General features: G+C 43.8%; 1 protein-coding gene across 1 annotated transcript; it reads right to left on the reverse strand.

The window, feature by feature from the left end:
- Positions 1-686: 686 nt before the first annotated feature.
- Positions 687-17,375, reverse strand: plcb2 (phospholipase C, beta 2). Its single transcript, XM_064927014.1, is given in 31 exon segments — positions 687-821; positions 1,991-2,154; positions 3,417-3,534; positions 4,366-4,427; positions 4,630-4,734; positions 5,019-5,118; positions 5,201-5,282; positions 5,284-5,330; positions 7,354-7,505; positions 7,824-7,894; positions 7,896-7,938; positions 8,054-8,092; positions 8,095-8,177; positions 8,510-8,754; positions 8,949-9,003; positions 9,206-9,532; positions 9,639-9,732; positions 10,055-10,343; positions 10,471-10,888; positions 12,565-12,687; positions 12,689-12,716; positions 13,014-13,119; positions 13,274-13,395; positions 13,498-13,674; positions 13,939-14,018; positions 14,127-14,193; positions 14,272-14,340; positions 14,830-14,875; positions 14,877-14,970; positions 15,878-15,930; positions 17,292-17,375. Coding segments are annotated over 31 exon segments (3,678 nt in total).
- Positions 17,376-18,686: the final 1,311 nt, after the last annotated feature.

Genomic DNA, 18,686 nt, shown 5'->3' on the forward strand with positions numbered 1-18,686 from the left:
GACTTGGACGGCCAGGGTCTCAACGGCATGTCGAGCAGCAGACAATTCCTCCTCGTGTCTGCCTAGCATCGCTCCCTGGATCTCGACGGCGGAGTGAAAAGGGTCCGGAGCCGCTGGGTCCATTCTTGGTCTGATTCTTCTGTTATGAACTTGAGTGAAGACCCAAAAGCGGTTTTAACAGAAAACAGAGTTCTTTAATGAAAAAACAGGAATGGCATAAATCCTCTTCCAACGTTGTCAGCGGAACAAAAAGAACGTTAGTATAGTGCAGGTGGCACCTGCCAGGCAGACTCCGACAGGACAGGACAAGGTGGAAGCAAACGAGACGACAGCTTGCTTCTGGCATCAAAAAACACAAACAAGAATCAGACACTGAAAGTAGCAGGAACAGAGAAAGAAATAGAGACCTAATCAGAGGGGGAAGAGAGAACAGGTGTGAAAGAGTGAATGAGCTAGTTAGAGGAGATGTAGAACAGCTGAAGAATGAGAGACAGAGAAGGTAACCTAAAAAGACCAGCAGAGAGAGAGAGTGAAGAGAAAGGACAGGAACAGACATAACAAGACATGACATACATTCTGTGTGTCTGCCATCACCCCTAGTGGATGAGATTAAAATAAAACATGAATTTGTTGAGTCATAAAACTTTAACTACAGAGGGCTTAAAAACATCTAGGGGTGTATTCCATTAATATTTTTTCTTCATGGCGTTCTTCTTGAGCTCTTTGAATGTGTCACTGTATTTCTGGATGAGCTGCTCTACTTTCTTCTGGAACTTCTTCTCCCATTCCTTTATGTCATAACAAGGCAACTGTGGACAGCTCTGAAAGAGGACACATATGATATATGCATTTCAGAGGCTCCTTAGAGCATCCTCCTTAGTGAATTTCCTGAAAATAAAAATAGTGAAACATTAAAAAAGTTATCCTTTTTATATTAAACTATACTAAATATATTCACATCACCAAATAATTGATTAAACACACTGTTTCACAATGAAGGTCTACAGTAGCATCAACAGCACTGTGTAGGGTAGCACCATGGTATAGCTGGAGGACAGCTAGTGTCCGGCCTCATCTGGGTACATTGACTTCAATACAAAATCTAGGAGGCTCGTGGTTCTCACTCCCTTACATAGGCTTACACAGTAATTAGGACGTCCTCCAACCTATCAGCTCTTGCAGTATGAACTGACATGTTGTTCACCCAATTAAAGGATCAGATAATTAATCTAGTACTAAAAGCATAAGCTACAGCTAGCTAGCACTGCAGTGCATAAACCGTTGGTGAGTAGTTGACTCAAAGAGAGAAAAAGATAATCGTTTAACAGTTTTGAACAGAATAATTTAAAGGAGAAGAAAGTGAGGCAGAGAGAGAGAGCTATATTTCATAGTATTTTTTTACTTTCACATACTTAGCTAGTGAATGCAGCTAGCTAGTTTAGTCTACTCAAACACCAGGCTCAAATAGAGAGGGATGCTAAGGTAGCTAGCTGGCTATCCAACATTGGAACTCTTCCAAGTCAAGGTAAGCTTTTGGTTTTGTAACGATGCATGCTGAGAGTCAGGAAGCAAGTTGAGGGAGTGAGTGTTTTAATAAATAAACACAAAATAATACAGAATAAGAAACACAAACAACGCACAGACATGACACAGCAACTGAAACAATAATGCCTGGGGAAGGAACCAAAGGGAGTAGCAGGTAGCCTAGTGGATCGAATCCCCAAGCTGACAGGGTAAAAATCTGTCGTTCAGCCCCTGAACAAGTCAGTTAACCCACTGTTCCTAGGCTGTCATTGAAAATAAGAATTTGTACTCACTTGACTTGCCTAGTTAAATAAAGGTATAAAAAATATATATAGGGAAGGTAATCAGGGAAGTGATGGAGTCCAGGTGAGTCTGATGACGCATATGTGCGGGTAATGATGGTGACAGGTGTGTGCCATATTGAGCAGCCTGGTGACCTAGAGGTCGGAGAGGGAGCACACGTGACAGTACCCCCCTCTGTGTTCGGCTCCAGCCGCAGGACGCCAATCAAAGGGACGATCCCAGGAATGAGGAGAGGCCCAGTCACCCCTGCTGATGTGCGGGAACCTGTTGCCGGCGTGGGAACCTGACAGGCACTGGAGCCTGGAGATCTGGCTGTGGCATGAGAACCTGACGAACAAGCGGAGGCAGGGCATGAGAGCCTGTAGCGGCTCCTGGACCTGATGTCATTCCCACCAAAAAAAATAAAAACACTCCCTGATGCTTCCCTTCGGTGAGGTATTATTCTGTGATGAGCACTGAGAGTTAGGAAGCAAATTCAGAGAGTGGGTATATAAATAAACACTACAAAATAAGAAGCACAGACATGACATAGAAATAATAACGCCTGTGGAAGGAATCAAAGGGAGTGACATAAAAGGGGAAGGTAATCAGGGAAGTGATGGAGTCCAGGTGAGTCTGATGACGTGCAGGTGCGCGTAATGATGGTGACAGGTGTGTTCCATAACAAGCAGCCTGGAGGCTGGAGAGGGAACACACGTGACAGGTTTTATTAATTTATTGCCACCGGGACCCACAGGTGTAACTGCTAAACAACTTGCTGACTGTACTCCGTACTGCATGATTGTAGTGGATTTACTAACGTTTTAGTTGCTACGTTGATTATGGCGTTAGCTGACATGGTGACAACGATATAGGCTGTATGTAGCGGTTAGGATTTGAAGGTTTGGCTTGGAAAGTTTTTTTTGCTAGGTCACAGACAGCTGATGTGTTGTGAACTGAAGTCCACAAGCGAAGGGAACAGGTAAGAGGAATAATACGATCAAAGGGATTATGCTGTTTGTATGTGGTTGGTATGAAAGTGAACTGTGCTTGTGTGTGAGCAGGGGTGTATTCATTCTGCCGATTCTGTTGAAAAACGTTTATTAGCTGGAAGCAAGCTGAACAAAAAGAGAATAAACATACCTGAACTCTTGTTTGCAACTTTTGGACTAATGATTACACCCTAGATCAGCTAGATGCAGGCAAGAGTGTGTAAGGCGTTATTGAACGTGTCAAGGTTAATCAACTTGATTGCTCAAATTTCTATCAACCTATACACCTATGTTGTAAACTTTCATTTATAGGCTAGGTTGTAGCAACCTCATGATGGGTATAGGGATAATTAGAATATCATGTAGTTGTCTAAACTTATCGATGTTACAGTGAGCTGGGTGAATGGAATATGAATGACAGTCATCCAATATGCTGTAATATAAATAAGGAAAAGGGGGATACCTAGTCAGTTGTACAACTGAATGTACCTTCTGCATTTAACCCAACCCCTCTGAATCAGCAATGCTCATGAAAAAAAACATCCTCCCTCATCTTAAATGCACCAACCGCCACTAATGTGTATCCTTTTTACAACACAGAAGAGTCACTGGTGTTACCTTCATTGGCATCTACAGGAGTGGAGTCCTCAGGTGCAGGATCAGATGATCTGGGCTCAGATGGAGGGTCAGGAGCCACAGCAGGGTCAGCAACAGGAGTGGATTCCAGTGGAGGCTGCTGAGGGGAGAACGGCTCATAATAATGGCAGGAACGGAAATAATGGAATGGCATCAAACACCATTCAACTGACTCTGCTCCAGTCATTACCACAAGCCCGTTCTCCCCAATTAAGGTGCCACCAACCTCCTGTGGTGGATTCAACATCTGGATCCGGGGTAGGGACGACCTTGGGGTCAGGAGTCAACTCTGTGGCTGGTTCAGCCTCTTGGTCAACCTTAGAATGTAGAGGCCCTCAGGCTCTGGAAACTTCTTAACACTCTGGGTGGGGTTAACAACAGATGGCTGAATGATTGGGGCAGGTTCATCCTCCACACTGACAGTGTTTGGGGGTGACATTTAATCCATTTTGGGTTCTGGCTCTGAAGGGGAGGTGGAGTATCCTGGGTTCTAGCTTACTTCACTGGAGAGGTTGAAAGTCATGCGTCCTCCGATACACAACCCAACCAGCCGCACTGCTTCTTAACACAGCGCGCATCCAACCCGGAAGCCAGCCGCACCAATGTGCTGGAGGAAACACCGTGTACCTGGAAACCTTGGTTAGAGTCACTGGTGCGCAATGAGACAAGAACATCCCTACCGACCAAGCCCTCCCTAACCCGGACGACGCTAGGCCAATTGTGCGTCGCCCCACGGACCTCCCGGTCGCGGCCGGTTACGACAGAGCCTGGGCGTGAACCCAGAGTCTCTGATGGCACAGCTGGCGCTGCAGTACAGCTCCCTTGACCATTGCATCTTACTATGGAAATGTTTTGTTGTGAAAGGAGAACCTTAGGAGTGAAACATGTCATTTTCAGTGTTTCAATGAGCTCTGTCTGGGAATTGATTTACCTCTGTTGTCTTTGTTGCCTTCTCAGAATTCTTTGTTGGGTTCAATAAGGCACCTTTAAAATCTGAGGCAGAACAAGACAGTACAGAAAAAAATCAGTCCCCTAGTGAAAATTTTATTTCAAATCAATTACTCTTAAAACACCATCTATAAGTGTTCTACCTATCCTACCTACACAACCATCCAATGTGAAAATTGAAATGTGAATACAAATGATTCTGTATTCTGTTTTCTAAAAATAGAAACTGAAAGTAAGTGTACTGTACCTGCAAAAGCAGCAGGGATGTAGTCCTTGACCTTGATGTACACAAAGAGAGCTGTCAGAGTGAGCGGCATGTTGCTCTCGCTGCACAGACAGATGTGCTGGAAGCCTGCAGGGCTCAAACCCCCACGAATCAATCAGACACAGTCAGAAGCCTTCTGACTCAAGGTCTACTTCAATCAGCCTCATTGTCGGGAAGACTGGGCAGAAGTGCAGTTTAAGCCCATGTAGAAATACTGTAGCGCTACATGAAGTTGCTCTTATATCTGTGTAGTAAAGCTGTAATCACTCAACACTAACAACACCATGTTAATACTGCGGTTATACTAGATTAATAGCAGTGTTACTTCACAGGTATAAGAGAAAGGTAATGCAACATGTTATCATACAGACCTGACTGAAAGGCCTCAGTGGGAATGATCCTGTGGCCCAGAAACTTCCCGCCCTCCTCGTGAACCACGATCCTGAGGGAGGCCATGTCAGGCAGCAGGATCTGTCCACACAACAAGCTTGACCCTGCTGACATTCAACAAGGCAAAATGGTTAGCTTGTAGAAATTATAGTTAAACGAATGCCTTCTCAAAAACAAATGGTTCCTCGTTCCACACTGGGTTAATGGTGTTCGGTATGGGATACAACTTGGTCCGGTACTTCTTACACGCCTGTCTTCGCACTCTTGTCTGAAAGAAACGGGCCTGAATAGATCTGTAAGGAATTATGATGGAGTTATGATAACGGATATATATGATACACAGGAGGTTGGTGGTGCCTTAATTGGGGAAGACGGGCTTGTGGTAATGCCTGGAGCAGAATGAAACACGTGGTTAGCATTTTTTTTGTATGCCATTCCATTTGCTCTGTTCCAGCCATTATTATGAGCCATACTCCTCTCAGCAGCCGCCACTGCTGATTTTTTTTTTTATTATTATTTTTTCAACCTTTATTTAACTAGGCAAGTCAGTTATATGACTGTAACGCCTTTAGAAACACATGTAGTCCTATGGTAAGGGTCTTTCTATTAACTAGGTTAACATTGAGGATTTCCTACACTGGACATCTTGTTACAACTGATAATTGATAATAACCTCCACATTTTTTTCATGTCATTACCTTAATATATAAGGGAGGATCATAGCTAGATTCAATCAAATGTACAAGTTGATTTACAACCTATGTTTAACCCTTTAACATGGTTGCTGTATCGATGGATTTGTCCACAACCGTGTGGCATAAAATATTTATTTTCTGTCCTTGCATTTATGACAGTGCAAGTTGTTAAGTTGTTAAGTACAAAAATCTAAAATAATGTATACATTGAAAAATCAAATTCTTAAAGACCTTGATACTTAAAACCTATATCGACTACTTGAACTTGGAGCTCAGAAATATAAGCAGCCTACTGGAATAGGCCAACCTTGAAAATATGAAAATTTCCTTTGGTGCTTGAAATGTTCTTTTTTTTATTTTTTCTTGTAATCATTGTAATCATTGTACTCAATTTATAAGTTCTCATGCTCCCATATAATTATCTGTGATTTAATTTTTGATCCATTTTTGTGAGAGGTGGGAATTTACATTTGTTTCCCACCGCTTCAATTGAAGGGTATTGTGCTACTCTGTTGCGGTAAAACCAAATTCGGTTATTATGAGGACTACAACATCTAATGTTGGCTTCAACTTGGCTTTCCATACAAAAATCATTCCTCTTAAAAAAAGAACCTGGTTTTTGGTCACTTTCTCATCATAAAAACTGCGATGGTGAGATTCAAATGGTGAGAGGAATTCTATCGCTATTCATGGCTTTATTATGAGTCTCTGTGTCGGCCACATAGGCTACAAAACAATCAGCATGCATCCTATCTATTTAGTCAGGCAATGTCCACATTATTCTCACATATTTTAGAATGTAATAATAATTTGAATATCAATGCATTGGCAAGACCAAAAATAAATATTTATTCTTAAACTGGTAATTTTAGGGGGGGGGTTCTATATTAGGCCCATATGTACAATTATATAAATGATATAAGTGTATAACATTGAGGTCCTTGAAGATTACAATTAAGTGCTTGAAAAAGTACCTGAAAAAAAATGAATTGACTTGCCAAATGTCTGTATAAAGCCTGCTTAAAGGATGTATAGTCTTAGGCCTATGTTGTATCGGTGGAGTTATGGGCCAATTTTAATATATTCGCTTTTATTCCTCTAAGTACACATGTGGAACTGCATAAAAATATGTTTGTTGTCGTTTCAAACCATTTAGAAATTTGATCCCAATGTCACACATTTCCCCATTATTTATAGAAAGACCCAAGAAGAAATAGAGCTGCAGACACAGCAGACCTGTATACATATCGACTGTCCACTTACAGTAGACTATCACAAAACAGACAGACATATTCAACCAAGATGAACACACACACAGAAAGAGAGAGATGAGAAAGAGAGAGCGAGAGAAAGCCTGAGGGTATGCTACTCTGAAAAACAAGTGGGAGGAAAATAGCCCCCAGTTACAAACAGCCAGCTGCATCAGCTCTTCCAAAGTAGAACCGTGGATAATAATCCAGAGTGGTTTGATAATGACTAAACAGTCCAATAACTACATTTAGATTTTTTATGGGATATTTTAAATGCCTGGCACAAAAGCCTGAAGCAAGAATACTGAATAGTGCCGATGTCTGCTGCTTTCTCTGAGATTGGAGTTAACATAATAATAATAAATACATGCCTTGATGGTCAGTGTGTTGTCAACGATGGTGTCGATCCTGTCACAGTAGGGGTCAAACTTCTTGTTACTAATGCAGAAGAGGTCATGATTGAGGAGGTAGTCTGTCCTTCTGTTGAATTCAAATAAAGACATGTTGTGCTGCATTAGGAAATCTGGAGAAAAAACAACATCTTTTCAGAACATTTCAAAATCACATTCATGTTTCTTCACTAACGCATACAGCACAACATTTTCATGTGAGATGGATCTGCATTTTTGTGGCATGTGCAGTAGAGGAGTGTGCAACTCAAAACAGGTCAACACTGACCTGCAGTGGTGAATATAAGAAACACTTAACATCAATAAAGAAACTCTACAAATGTGCCTTATAATGACTAATAATAATAATGGGAACAATCATAAGTTATTACACCAGTTTATCAGCCATAAAACAATCCTAATCCCAGGTAGATGTTATACAGTAGTTTTACCCATAGTTTGATAGTTGAGCGCCACCATCTGGCAGCCAGCATTCCAGAAGGGCTGTGGGCTGTAGTTGGACTAGTCTGGTTCCTTTAGGGGAGATTATTATCATCTGCCTGTTATATCCGGATTGACATGTTAAGGGAGTTTTGCATTCACAATGTGTTGCAGAAAATACTTATGATTTCTTAGTATTTGAGAGTCATTCAATCAGGGCTAAAGTAGCAGTTGAGAAAAGGATACCCCACAAACTCCACTGCAGTCTTGGATATCATATGGTCTCCACAAAAGATGAGATGAGGTAGCGCTTGTTTTTCTCTGTCCACAGGATAATGAGAGGGTGTAATGAGGTCTGTGTGTAGCTTGTGTAGAGGAGTCAGGCACAGGACAGCAGATATGAGTCAATAAACATACTTTACTCAACATGTACAAATGCAATACAAAAAAGAGAGCCCATATTAACGGACCGTACTACATACAAACAATTACTCACAAACAGACATGGGGGAACAGAGGGCTAAATAATGAACAAGTCATTTTGGAATTGAAACCAGGTGTGTAAGACAAAGACATAATGAATGGAAAATGAAAAGTGGATCGGCGATAGCTAGAAGGCCGATGACGTCGAACGCTGAACGCTGAACGCCGCCCGAACAATGAGAGGGACCACCTTCGGCGGAAGTCGTGACAGTACCTGGGAGCCTTGCACACCGAGCAGGAGGAAACATAAACCCTCAGGTCCTTGGCCAAGGTGGACCACCAGTACTTCCCACTAAGGCAACGCATCGTCCGCTCAATGCCAGGGTGACCAGAGGAGGGTGACGTGTGGACCCAATAGATCAAAAGGTCATGGACAGCAGGCGGAACATACAGGCGCCCAGATGGAATCTGGGGGGGAGCGGGCTCTGTGCGCAAAGCCCGCTCGATGTCTGCGTCCAGCTCCCACACCACCGGTGCCACCAGGCAAGAGGCCGGAAGTATGGGAGTGTGATCCATGGATCACTCCTCTGTGTCATACATCCGGGACAGTGCGTCTGCCCTAGCGTTCTGGGAACCTGGGCTGTAGGACAGAGTGAAAGGGTGATGTGTGGGCCCAATAGATCAAACGTTCGTGGACAGCAGAAGGAACGTACAGGCGCCCAGCTGGATCGGGACAGTGCGTCTGCCCTAGCGTTCTGGGAACCTGGGCTGTAGGACAGAGTGAAAACAAAACGGGTAAAGAACATGGCCCACCTTGCCTGGTGAGGTTTCAGTCTCCTCGCCACCCGGATGTACTCCAGATTGTGGTGGTCAGTCCAGATGAGAAAAGAGTGTTTAGCCCCCTCAAGCCAATGTCTCCACGCCTTCAGAGCCTTGACAACAGCAAAAAGCTTCCGGTCCACAACATCACAGCACAGAGGCCGATGCGTCCACCTCCAATATGAATGCCAAAGAGGGATCCAGATGAGCCAGCACTGGAGCCGAGGTAAACAGAGCCTTCAGGTGACCAAATGCCCTGTCCGCCTCAGCCGACCACTGCAGCCGCACCGGTCCCCCCTTCAGCAGTGAGGTAATGGGAGCTGCTATCTGACCAAAACCCCAGATAAACCTCCGGTAGCAGTTGGCAAAACCTAGAAACCGCTGCACTTCCTTTAAAGTGGTGGGAGTTGGCCAATTACGCACGGCTGAAATGCGGTAACTGGGGTGGTCGATGGGGTGGTAATTGAGTCGCCTTCTTCTTACAGAAGGCAAGAGCCAAATCGGCATATTCTGAGGGGAGGCGCACGGTGGAGACCTGGTCTGAACATTCCACCGCAGTCGCGCCGATGGAAACCCCTACACACCTCCCTGAGCACTCTCGTGACCACCCCTTGAGATCCCTCTGTTGCCACGAAATAGTGGGATCATGACAGGCCAACCAGGGTAGGCCCAGCACCACTGGAAACACAGGAGAATCAATATGGAAGAGACGGATTCTCTCCTTGTGACCCTCCTGCGTAACCATGCTTAGTGGAGTGGTGGCCTCCCTAATCAGCCCTGACCCTAATGGTCGACTATCTAGGGCGTGCAGAGGGAAGGGCATATCCACAGGAAAAAGGGGAATCCCTAAACTATGGGCAAATTAACGGTCAATAAAATTGCCAGCTGCACCTGAATCTACGAGCTCCTTATGCTGGGAATGCAGGGAAAACTCAGGAAATTTGGTAAACACATACATGTGGGCAACAGGGGGCTCTGGGTGAGCCTGGTGCCGACTCACCTGGGTGACACAATAGTGCCCTGCCTGCTGCCTCGACTCCCTGATGAACTGCTGCCCCGACTCCCTGGATCTGATCTGGACGTCCGCAGGTAGCCAGCAGGTTGTCCAGCCGGATGGACATGTCCACCAGCTGGTCCAAAGTGATGGTGGTGTCTCGACAGGCCAACTCCCGACGGACGTCCCCGCGCAGACTGCACCGGTAGTAATCAATCAGGGCCCTGTCGTTCCATACTGCGCTGGCGGCCAGGGTCCGGAAGTCCAAAGCGAAATCCTGCGCGCTCCTTGCCTCCTGCCTCAATCAAGTGGAACAGACGTTCACACACCGCTTGACCCTCAGGTGGATGATCGAAAACTGCCCGAAAGCGACGGGTGAACTCTGCGTAATGGTCCAACGCCTCGTCTCCTTCACTCCATACGGCATTGGCCCACTCCAGGGCTTTGCCTGAGAGGCAGGAGACGAGGGTGGACACACTCTCACGTCCCGAAAGAGTCGGGTGGACGGTCGCCAGGTAGAGCTCCAGCTGGAGTAGGAACCCCAGGCATCCGGCAGCCGTCTCATCATACTCTCTCGGGAGCGCGAGCCGAATCCCACTGGGACCGGGTGAAGGAGGGGTGAACAGTGGGGCCTGCTGTAGTGGGGCTGGTGGAGGCGCTGGATGACCTCCTCTTCTCTCCCAACAATCCATCGTTTGCAGCACTCGATCCATGGTGGTGCCCAGATGTTGCAACATGGTCACGTGCTGCTGAACGCGCTCCTCTACGTTCACAGGGAGGGCGTCTGCTCCTGCTGACTCCATTCTTGGTGAGTAATTCTGTAATGAGGTCTGTGTGTAGCTGGTGTAGAGGAGTCAGGCGCAAGACAACAGATATGAGTCAATAAACATACTTTATTCAACATGTACAAATGCAATACAAAAAAGAGAGCCCACATTAATGGACCATACTACATACAAACAATTACTCACAAACAGACATGGGGGAACAGAGGGTTTAATAATGAACAAGTTATTGGGGAATTGGAACCAGGTGTGTAAGACGAATGGAAAATGAAAAGTGGATCGGCGATGGCTAGAAGGTCGGTGACGTTGACGCCGAACGCCGCCCAAACAAGGAGAGGGACCGACTTCGGCGGAAGTCGTGACAGATGGATCATGCAGAATATTATTTTCCGTCAGCAACAACAACTTGATTAACAGGTTCTATATATAACATGTACTTTGTGTAAAGTTTGTTTTTAATCATATGAGGTTATTATTTTAACAAAAACTGCATCTCTCATTCCTGTTTCTGTAGAGGCAAAAGTTACCCTCATCTAACTCCTGCCCCAACTTAACATCAGCAAATCACCCTGGCGCTCGAAGGGCGGGAGCAGGCGTGACTGATTCAATGCAAACAAGACACAGTGGCACTGGAGAAATCTGATAAGATGAACACATAGGCCTATCTCTCTGTTCATTCTTATCCTGAAATTTCAGTGATTTGTGTGGTATTAAAAAATATTCTGCTAATATGTGTCAAATAACATGGATTTGCATAATATGTTTGTGGCCCGCTATCAAAATTCCTGCGTTGCCATGTAATGCTTACAGAATGAAGAAAGGTTTTTAGTACTGCATATCCAGGCTCTGGTCTGTCCACGAAGTGAAGGTAAACGGTAGACATGTTCTCTGTATCCACTTTATCTTTTCATTATTATTTTGGGTATAAGGGAGGATCACCTGTCTTTTACAATTATATTTTGCTGAAGAGAGGGCCATCCATTTTCAATTCAAAGAGGTCCGATTTTCTCCATTTAATCCTTATTATAAATAACGTTCACTCCCTGAATGAGCTGGAGGCATGCCAAACATCATCAAGCCTGGAGGAAATCAGTGTGTGACAGTAAACTATGCTGAGGCGTTTGGTTTGGTCTGTGTACCAGTTATAGCGGAGCTCTGGGTGCCCTTAAATGGCAGTGTTGAGTGAAGGGGCCATGGGATGTGTGGTGTGGTGTGGAGTGGAGTGGAGAGGCTGCTGTGCTGCACACATGCTCCAGTGCCCAGGCATAATATGACACTCTGTATTGTGTCTCAATGGACACCTGCTGGCAGAGCCACAAAGAAAGCTGTCACTGCGAGATGTAAAGCAGGGGCCACTTCCTGGTACACTGTTTCTGTAGGCACTGGGGTCTGGACTACGGTTGTAACACTCTCTATCATTAGTAACACTCTATCTCTGTTGTCTGTGAGTCTTAATGAATGAGGTATGTGTTTATGGGGACTACAAGATGGGTCGACAATTGGCCATTGGTCTACATTAGTTAGATGCTTTGTTTTTGTTGGCACACACCATATCGGATCAATAGGACTATTCTCTAGCATTAAGGTCCAATATAGCATTAGGGTAAGTGTTAGGACTGGGGCTAGAATCCCCCAACATAGGTGGCATATTCCATTGAAAATGGGTGAATAATTTGTTTACTGCAGCACTACTGCACTGCCTGGCACTGAGAGATGAGGACTGACTGACACCTGACTTTGAACAGGATCTCGGTTGTCATGGTGAATCCGTGGATGATGATGGGTTCTTCATCCAGTGGTTTTCCCTTCCAGCAGTCCAGCTCCAGGCAACGGCAGCCGGCCAGCAGACACTGGCGGCGCCGACACGCCGGAAAACTGACCCACTGTGGAGGGATCACAGGGAAATATGTTCCATTACACTCTAGAGACACTCAAAGGCATAAGCAACAGTCTGTATGATTTCCAGTCATTTTAATTAATGAAATAACCCAAAATGGATTGTATAAATTATCATTAATTCATAGACTTTCTATTGCTTCTATTACTAGCTCTGTGCTCACATTTACTGACAAGAAAATGCCTTTCCATTTTTATAGCTCTGAGTAGACTTTCATAAACCTTGCTTACCATAGCCGTGTTCAAATGTGTGATATCAGGTCTAAAGGCAGTTCTCGTCTGACCTGTCTGGTATGTGTTTGACTTGATTAGGCAATGTGGCAGCGGTTGGCTCATGTCCTGACACTTGGCCAGTTTGTCCAGTATTACCACAGATGTCAGATAGAACAGCTGACCTGTAGAATAAGACACATGCACATTATAGCAGTGTTAAACATATCTCTTCTATAAAACACTGGATTGAAAATACAGTAATGATAATAAAGAATAAAGTGCAGTCAATGATGATCGGTTAGTTCTCCTGTCCTGTCTGTCGTAATCAGACTGCATCTATGTGTATCTCTCCTCTGTTGGCGTTGGAGGAACAGGGCTCATACTTTTCGATGAGGGCCTTCACCTGGTCAGGTCCGATACGGGAGAAGAGCTCTTCAGTGAGGGGGGGTAATGCTGCTTCTTGTTGACCACGCCAAACCCTAAGCCAGGGAACCACTGCATGAGCTGGACCCTCCAACCGAGCAACTGTTGAGGGGAACATAATGACAATTACACCTGGCATCGCCTCATGCCTGTATTCTCCAATTAGTAAGAATAACACTGCTCGGTCAATTTCGAATTTCACTTACGAGGATGTGAATATCTCATATTTCTAAGGCCAGGGACAAAGACTCATCAGGAAGAGCTTGAAAGCAGCTTCATCATGGAAGATGTCCAGTTCATAGTGTCACCCTGAGTGTACACACAATTTACCTCTCACGTTATTACATTCCACTGGAAATCATTCATGACACACATTCAGAAAGGACTATAAGTACTTGAACTATATGTGTTTGTCATTTAGTAGACACTCTTCTCCAGAGCGACTAGGGTTAAGTGCTTTGTTCAGAGCACAGATTTCTCACCTAGTCTGCTCTGGGATTCAAGCCAGCAACATTTCTGTTACAGCCCAATGCTCTTAACCACAAGGCTACCTGCCGCCCTATACAGATGCACAAGTCAGAATTGTGGGGAGGTGTGCTGAAGCCAGGGCACTCTCCACCCTCTTCTCATCGGCTACAAACATCTTCAAAACACTGAAGATGAAAATAAAGACAACACATGAATCTACTTTAAATTGATTGAATATGTTGAACTGTTGTGGGGGCTGTTCAACAAATTCAACAAAATTGTCTGTGGCTCACTTTTTGACAGGGATCTGAACATCCTTATTGGTCTGAAGGGAGATACGGACATTCCTAGGATGGAGAGGTTCATCATTTTTTTACATTTATTTTTTACATTCAACATAAAGAGAGACCGGTCCTTGTCCACTAGCATTTTCTCCATGAAGATGTTTGAATGCGTTGGTCCTCGATGGGTTGTAAGCAATGGACAGGATATCAGCAGCCCAGTTTTATAACATCATACCACAAACGCATGAAATTGCTGTCTGGATTTACTACTTGTCATGATAATAACTGTTTCGTTTTTGACCACTAAGAGGGCGTAGACATGATCAGTCACAGTGCCTCAGGAAGAGAACCAATTGTTATTTTCATTAGAGTTCATTAAAACTGGATATTGTAGTCGTAAAATCATAAAGAGTGCAAGGACAGAGGATGCTTTGTGGAGGAAATGAAGGCTCATATTAGTGGTTGACCTGAGGCAAGGTTAGTGCTGCAGAGCCAGTTTGGAATCTGGCAACTAATATAAACCAATGTTGGCGGTTAGGTGATGCTTATAAGCAAATGTACTCTAGACATTTACATACCTATTGATGCATGTTTATGACACTTTAATGATTTTAAGTTATGCTATATACAGTATGTGTAGAATGAGCTCTGGTTATTTCATGTTGCTGTGGGGAAAGATGTCATGACGTAAGGATTGTGATGTGTATTACCTGTATCACATTCTCCTTGTAAGCAAATAAGCTGTGGTAAGTCAAATTTCACCATGTCAGGGCCTGTGACAACAGTCAAGGTTTTTACTAGATGGTCGCTGTTTGGAAAATGCAGGTTGAACACATTCCTGACTTTAGGGTGCCGTTGATGAGGATGGACAGACATTAATAAAACAGAGATGAGTGACCAAAAGTAATTCCTATTTTCCTATGTTATCACAATGATGATTATTGTGTAGGTAAAGCATTTCGTTTGTGTTTTTATTATCTCTTTCTTTCACACAGTAAAAAAAGTACATTATTTGACACCTTCTCTTGTATTCCCTGTCATCCTCTACTATCCTCTAGGTCTCCATGTATATTTGGAAAGGGGGAAATGAAACCTGCTACATCCTGGTGTCTGTCTTCCATACACAGGACGCCTGGGAGCTCAAGCCTGACCAGACAGGCAAATCACTGCAAGATAACTCCAGAAGAGCAGAGAAAGATGAGAGCAGCAGCTCAGCAGAGGAACTGGGGATCTACTATATCTTCAACAGATCAAGTGTTTGTTTTGATACAGTATCCGTGGCTTACAGAGGAGCAACTGATCCCCTTGCAAGCAGAACAGAGGATAGAGTGTCATCCGATGGCACACCAGTTATAGGGATGATGTTCTTTATTCCCCAGGGAATAGCTGTGACCTCCCTCAGTAGTAGGGAGTAAATGGCTGCACACTGAAACTCTCTATGGAGACAGCTCAGGGTGGGTGCAAGCACTGGGAGAGGTTCAAACTGTCAAACTCAATCATCTCTCTACAGCTTGATCTGCTGCACAGAAATCACAAATCAGGGCTCTCACGCTTTAGCTGCAATCACATCACCAACACTGTGTGTGGCCAGTATGTGTGCATTTGCATTGTGTTTATTGCTGCTTTTGCAATACAAATTCCCTCTCAGTTACACAACACACACATTAGAGGCTTTGACAGGAAAGCAGATAAAGACTGGCTTTATTGAGTGGATCACACAGCAGTGGAAGCTGTGCACATCTTAGACAATGGTACTCACTTTAGAAAGTTTTGCATATTTTCCTGATATGTTCTCAACATCCAGGAGCTCTATCTACTAGAAATGGGGAATTATAAATCCACAAGCCAATGACTATGATAGAACAATTATTATTTTATGATTGCATGAACAGATAGGCAGCACCCATAGTAAATTGAATTATGCGTTCTACTACTTGCCTGAATCCTCTGTACAGAACAAGTGGTTAACAGACTGATGTACTGCAGAACAGAAGGTGCTATGAGAGGAGCGAGACGGAGAGAGGTAGAAAGCAAAAGAGCAAAAGAGAGAGCACTACAGTAGAGAGAGAGAGAGAAGGAAGCAGCTGTCAGCCCAGTGAACATTGTGCAATGCAACAACAGGCTGGTAAAACCCACATCAGCTGTGATCAATACAATTCACGAGGCTGCTGGGACTGTAACGCGTAATGCAGAGTTTTGAACCATCTCACAACTAGATCCAATTCACATCTGTTAACATATATTATGGTAACAGTGGTTGCGGCGCTGAGTCATCCCAAATCCTGACGGACCCCATTCCAGAGCTGTGGAGTCTGAAGCAGCCAGCACAGCTGCCAGGACACGTTTCTATTGGTCTGGATTCAATACATAAGGATCTAAACTGTTCAACTAAACAACCAGGCAGATAATATAATGTGACAATATTTACTCACTGTAAATCAATTATTTCCAAGTCATTTCTGGTTGTACTAGCCCTTAGGGTCCATCTTCATGGTGACAGGTGTCACGAATTCCACCAAAGTCGGTTCCTCCCCTTGTTCGGGCGGCGCTCGGCGCTCGGCGTCACTGGTCTTCTAGCCATCGTCGATCCACTTTTCATTTTCCATTTGTTTTGTCTTGTTTTTCTCCACACCTGGTTCTAATTTCCCTCATTTTGTGTTGTGTATTTAACCCTCTGTTTCCCCCATGTCTTTTTGTGGAATTGTTTGTTTGTAAGTGCACATTGGTTACTGGTGCGTGTCGGGTTTTGTACCCATGATGGTTATTTTCTGTATGCTGTTGGTTTTGAATTAAACTGCTCCGGCTATTACCTCGTTCTGCTCTCCTGCGTCTGACTTCACTGCCACCAGTTACACACCACTTACAACAGGCACAGCCTTGGTTGACTCCTGATATTAGAGGATTACATTTTGAGATATTGCAAACTTCTACACAAATGACTTTGCCACAGAACTATGGCAATTGGTATTGAAGACAGACAAGTTGTATTATTTATAGAGGCAACATTTTGTAAATTGCAATGGATGTTTTACATTAATGGAGTCTTGAAAATGTCATATTATGTATTTCAGAAAGAGCTTTCTCTGATTCTCATTCAAAGTGAACTAATTAAGTTGTTTTCAACTGCAGATTTCCTCCAGGAATTTGCTGCACTTATAAGAATAGCCGACTCACCTCTGACCATTTGGTAAACCCACCTCCTTTGACCAAGTAGCGTTTGACCTCTGGTGGCTCCAGGGTATACCATCTCTTGTCCATTGTGTTGGTTCCTGTTGTTCCTATCCTGTTGTGTGACTGGTGGAGGTGACCCTCCTTCCATTTTCTATTAGATTTTATTAGCAAATAAATGACTGACCTTATGGACCTTAGCAATAATTAAGTCTGTTGATGTATTTCCTCTTCTCAGACACATGCTTTACAAGATTTAAGCAAATGTCACTGCATACCTCACATAACAATCAGTACCCAAATATAGACTGCCATACTGTACAATATTGAGAGACAATAGCCAGGATGCTTGTTCAATCTGTGATTGCTGATCTACCGGCATATTGATTTTAATTTGCATTCAGTATTGTGGAGATGAGAAATGAAATGTACTGCATCATGTTAGATGTCCAGATGTGGCAGGGAGGGCACTGATTAATGTTGATTCATAGCCTCTGCTCCTGACTCCTCCCTCCCTGTCATTTGGGAAAAATGTATTTTAACAGCAAGTAATACCTTATGCAAATTGTATAGGGATCGGAGGACCCAAGTTACATAAGGATAAAAGTGTTTGGAGTAATAATAATGTATCTTACTTCCATTAGATTAGATCAGGGATGGGCAAATGTCATGTGGAATTACATTAAATTTGTTATAAAATTGCTAAATCTTCTCCAAGCCCATGGCAAATATATATATATATATATATATATATATATATACAGTGCCTTGCGGAAGTATTCGGCCCCCTTGAACTTTGCGACCTTTTGCCACATTTCAGGCTTCAAACATAAAGATATAAAACTGTATTTTTTTGTGAAGAATCAACAACAAGTGGGACACAATCATGAAGTGGAACGACATTTATTGGATATTTCAAACTTTTTTAACAAATCAAAAACTGAAAAATTGGGCGTGCAAAATTATTCAGCCCCTTTACTTTCAGTGCAGCAAACTCTCTCCAGAAGTTCAGCGAGGATCTCTGAATGATCCAATGTTGACCTAAATGACTAATGATGATAAATACAATCCACCTGTGTGTAATCAAGTCTCTGTATAGATGCACCTGCACTGTGATAGTCTCAGAGGTCCGTTAAAAGCGCAGAGAGCATCATGAAGAACAAGGAACACACCAGGCAGGTCCGAGATACTGTTGTGAAGAAGTTTAAAGCCGGATTTGGATACAAAAAGATTTCCCAAGCTTTAAACATCCCAAGGAGCACTGTGCAAGCGATAATATTGAAATGGAAGGAGTATCAGACCACTGCAAATCTACCAAGACCTGGCCGTCCCTCTAAACTTTCAGCTCATACAAGAAGAAGACTGATCAGAGATGCAGCCAAGAGGCCCATGATCACTCTG

Source organism: Oncorhynchus masou, chromosome 21, assembly GCF_036934945.1.
Source record: "Oncorhynchus masou masou isolate Uvic2021 chromosome 21, UVic_Omas_1.1, whole genome shotgun sequence".
NCBI classification, from domain to species: Eukaryota; Metazoa; Chordata; class Actinopteri; order Salmoniformes; family Salmonidae; genus Oncorhynchus; species Oncorhynchus masou.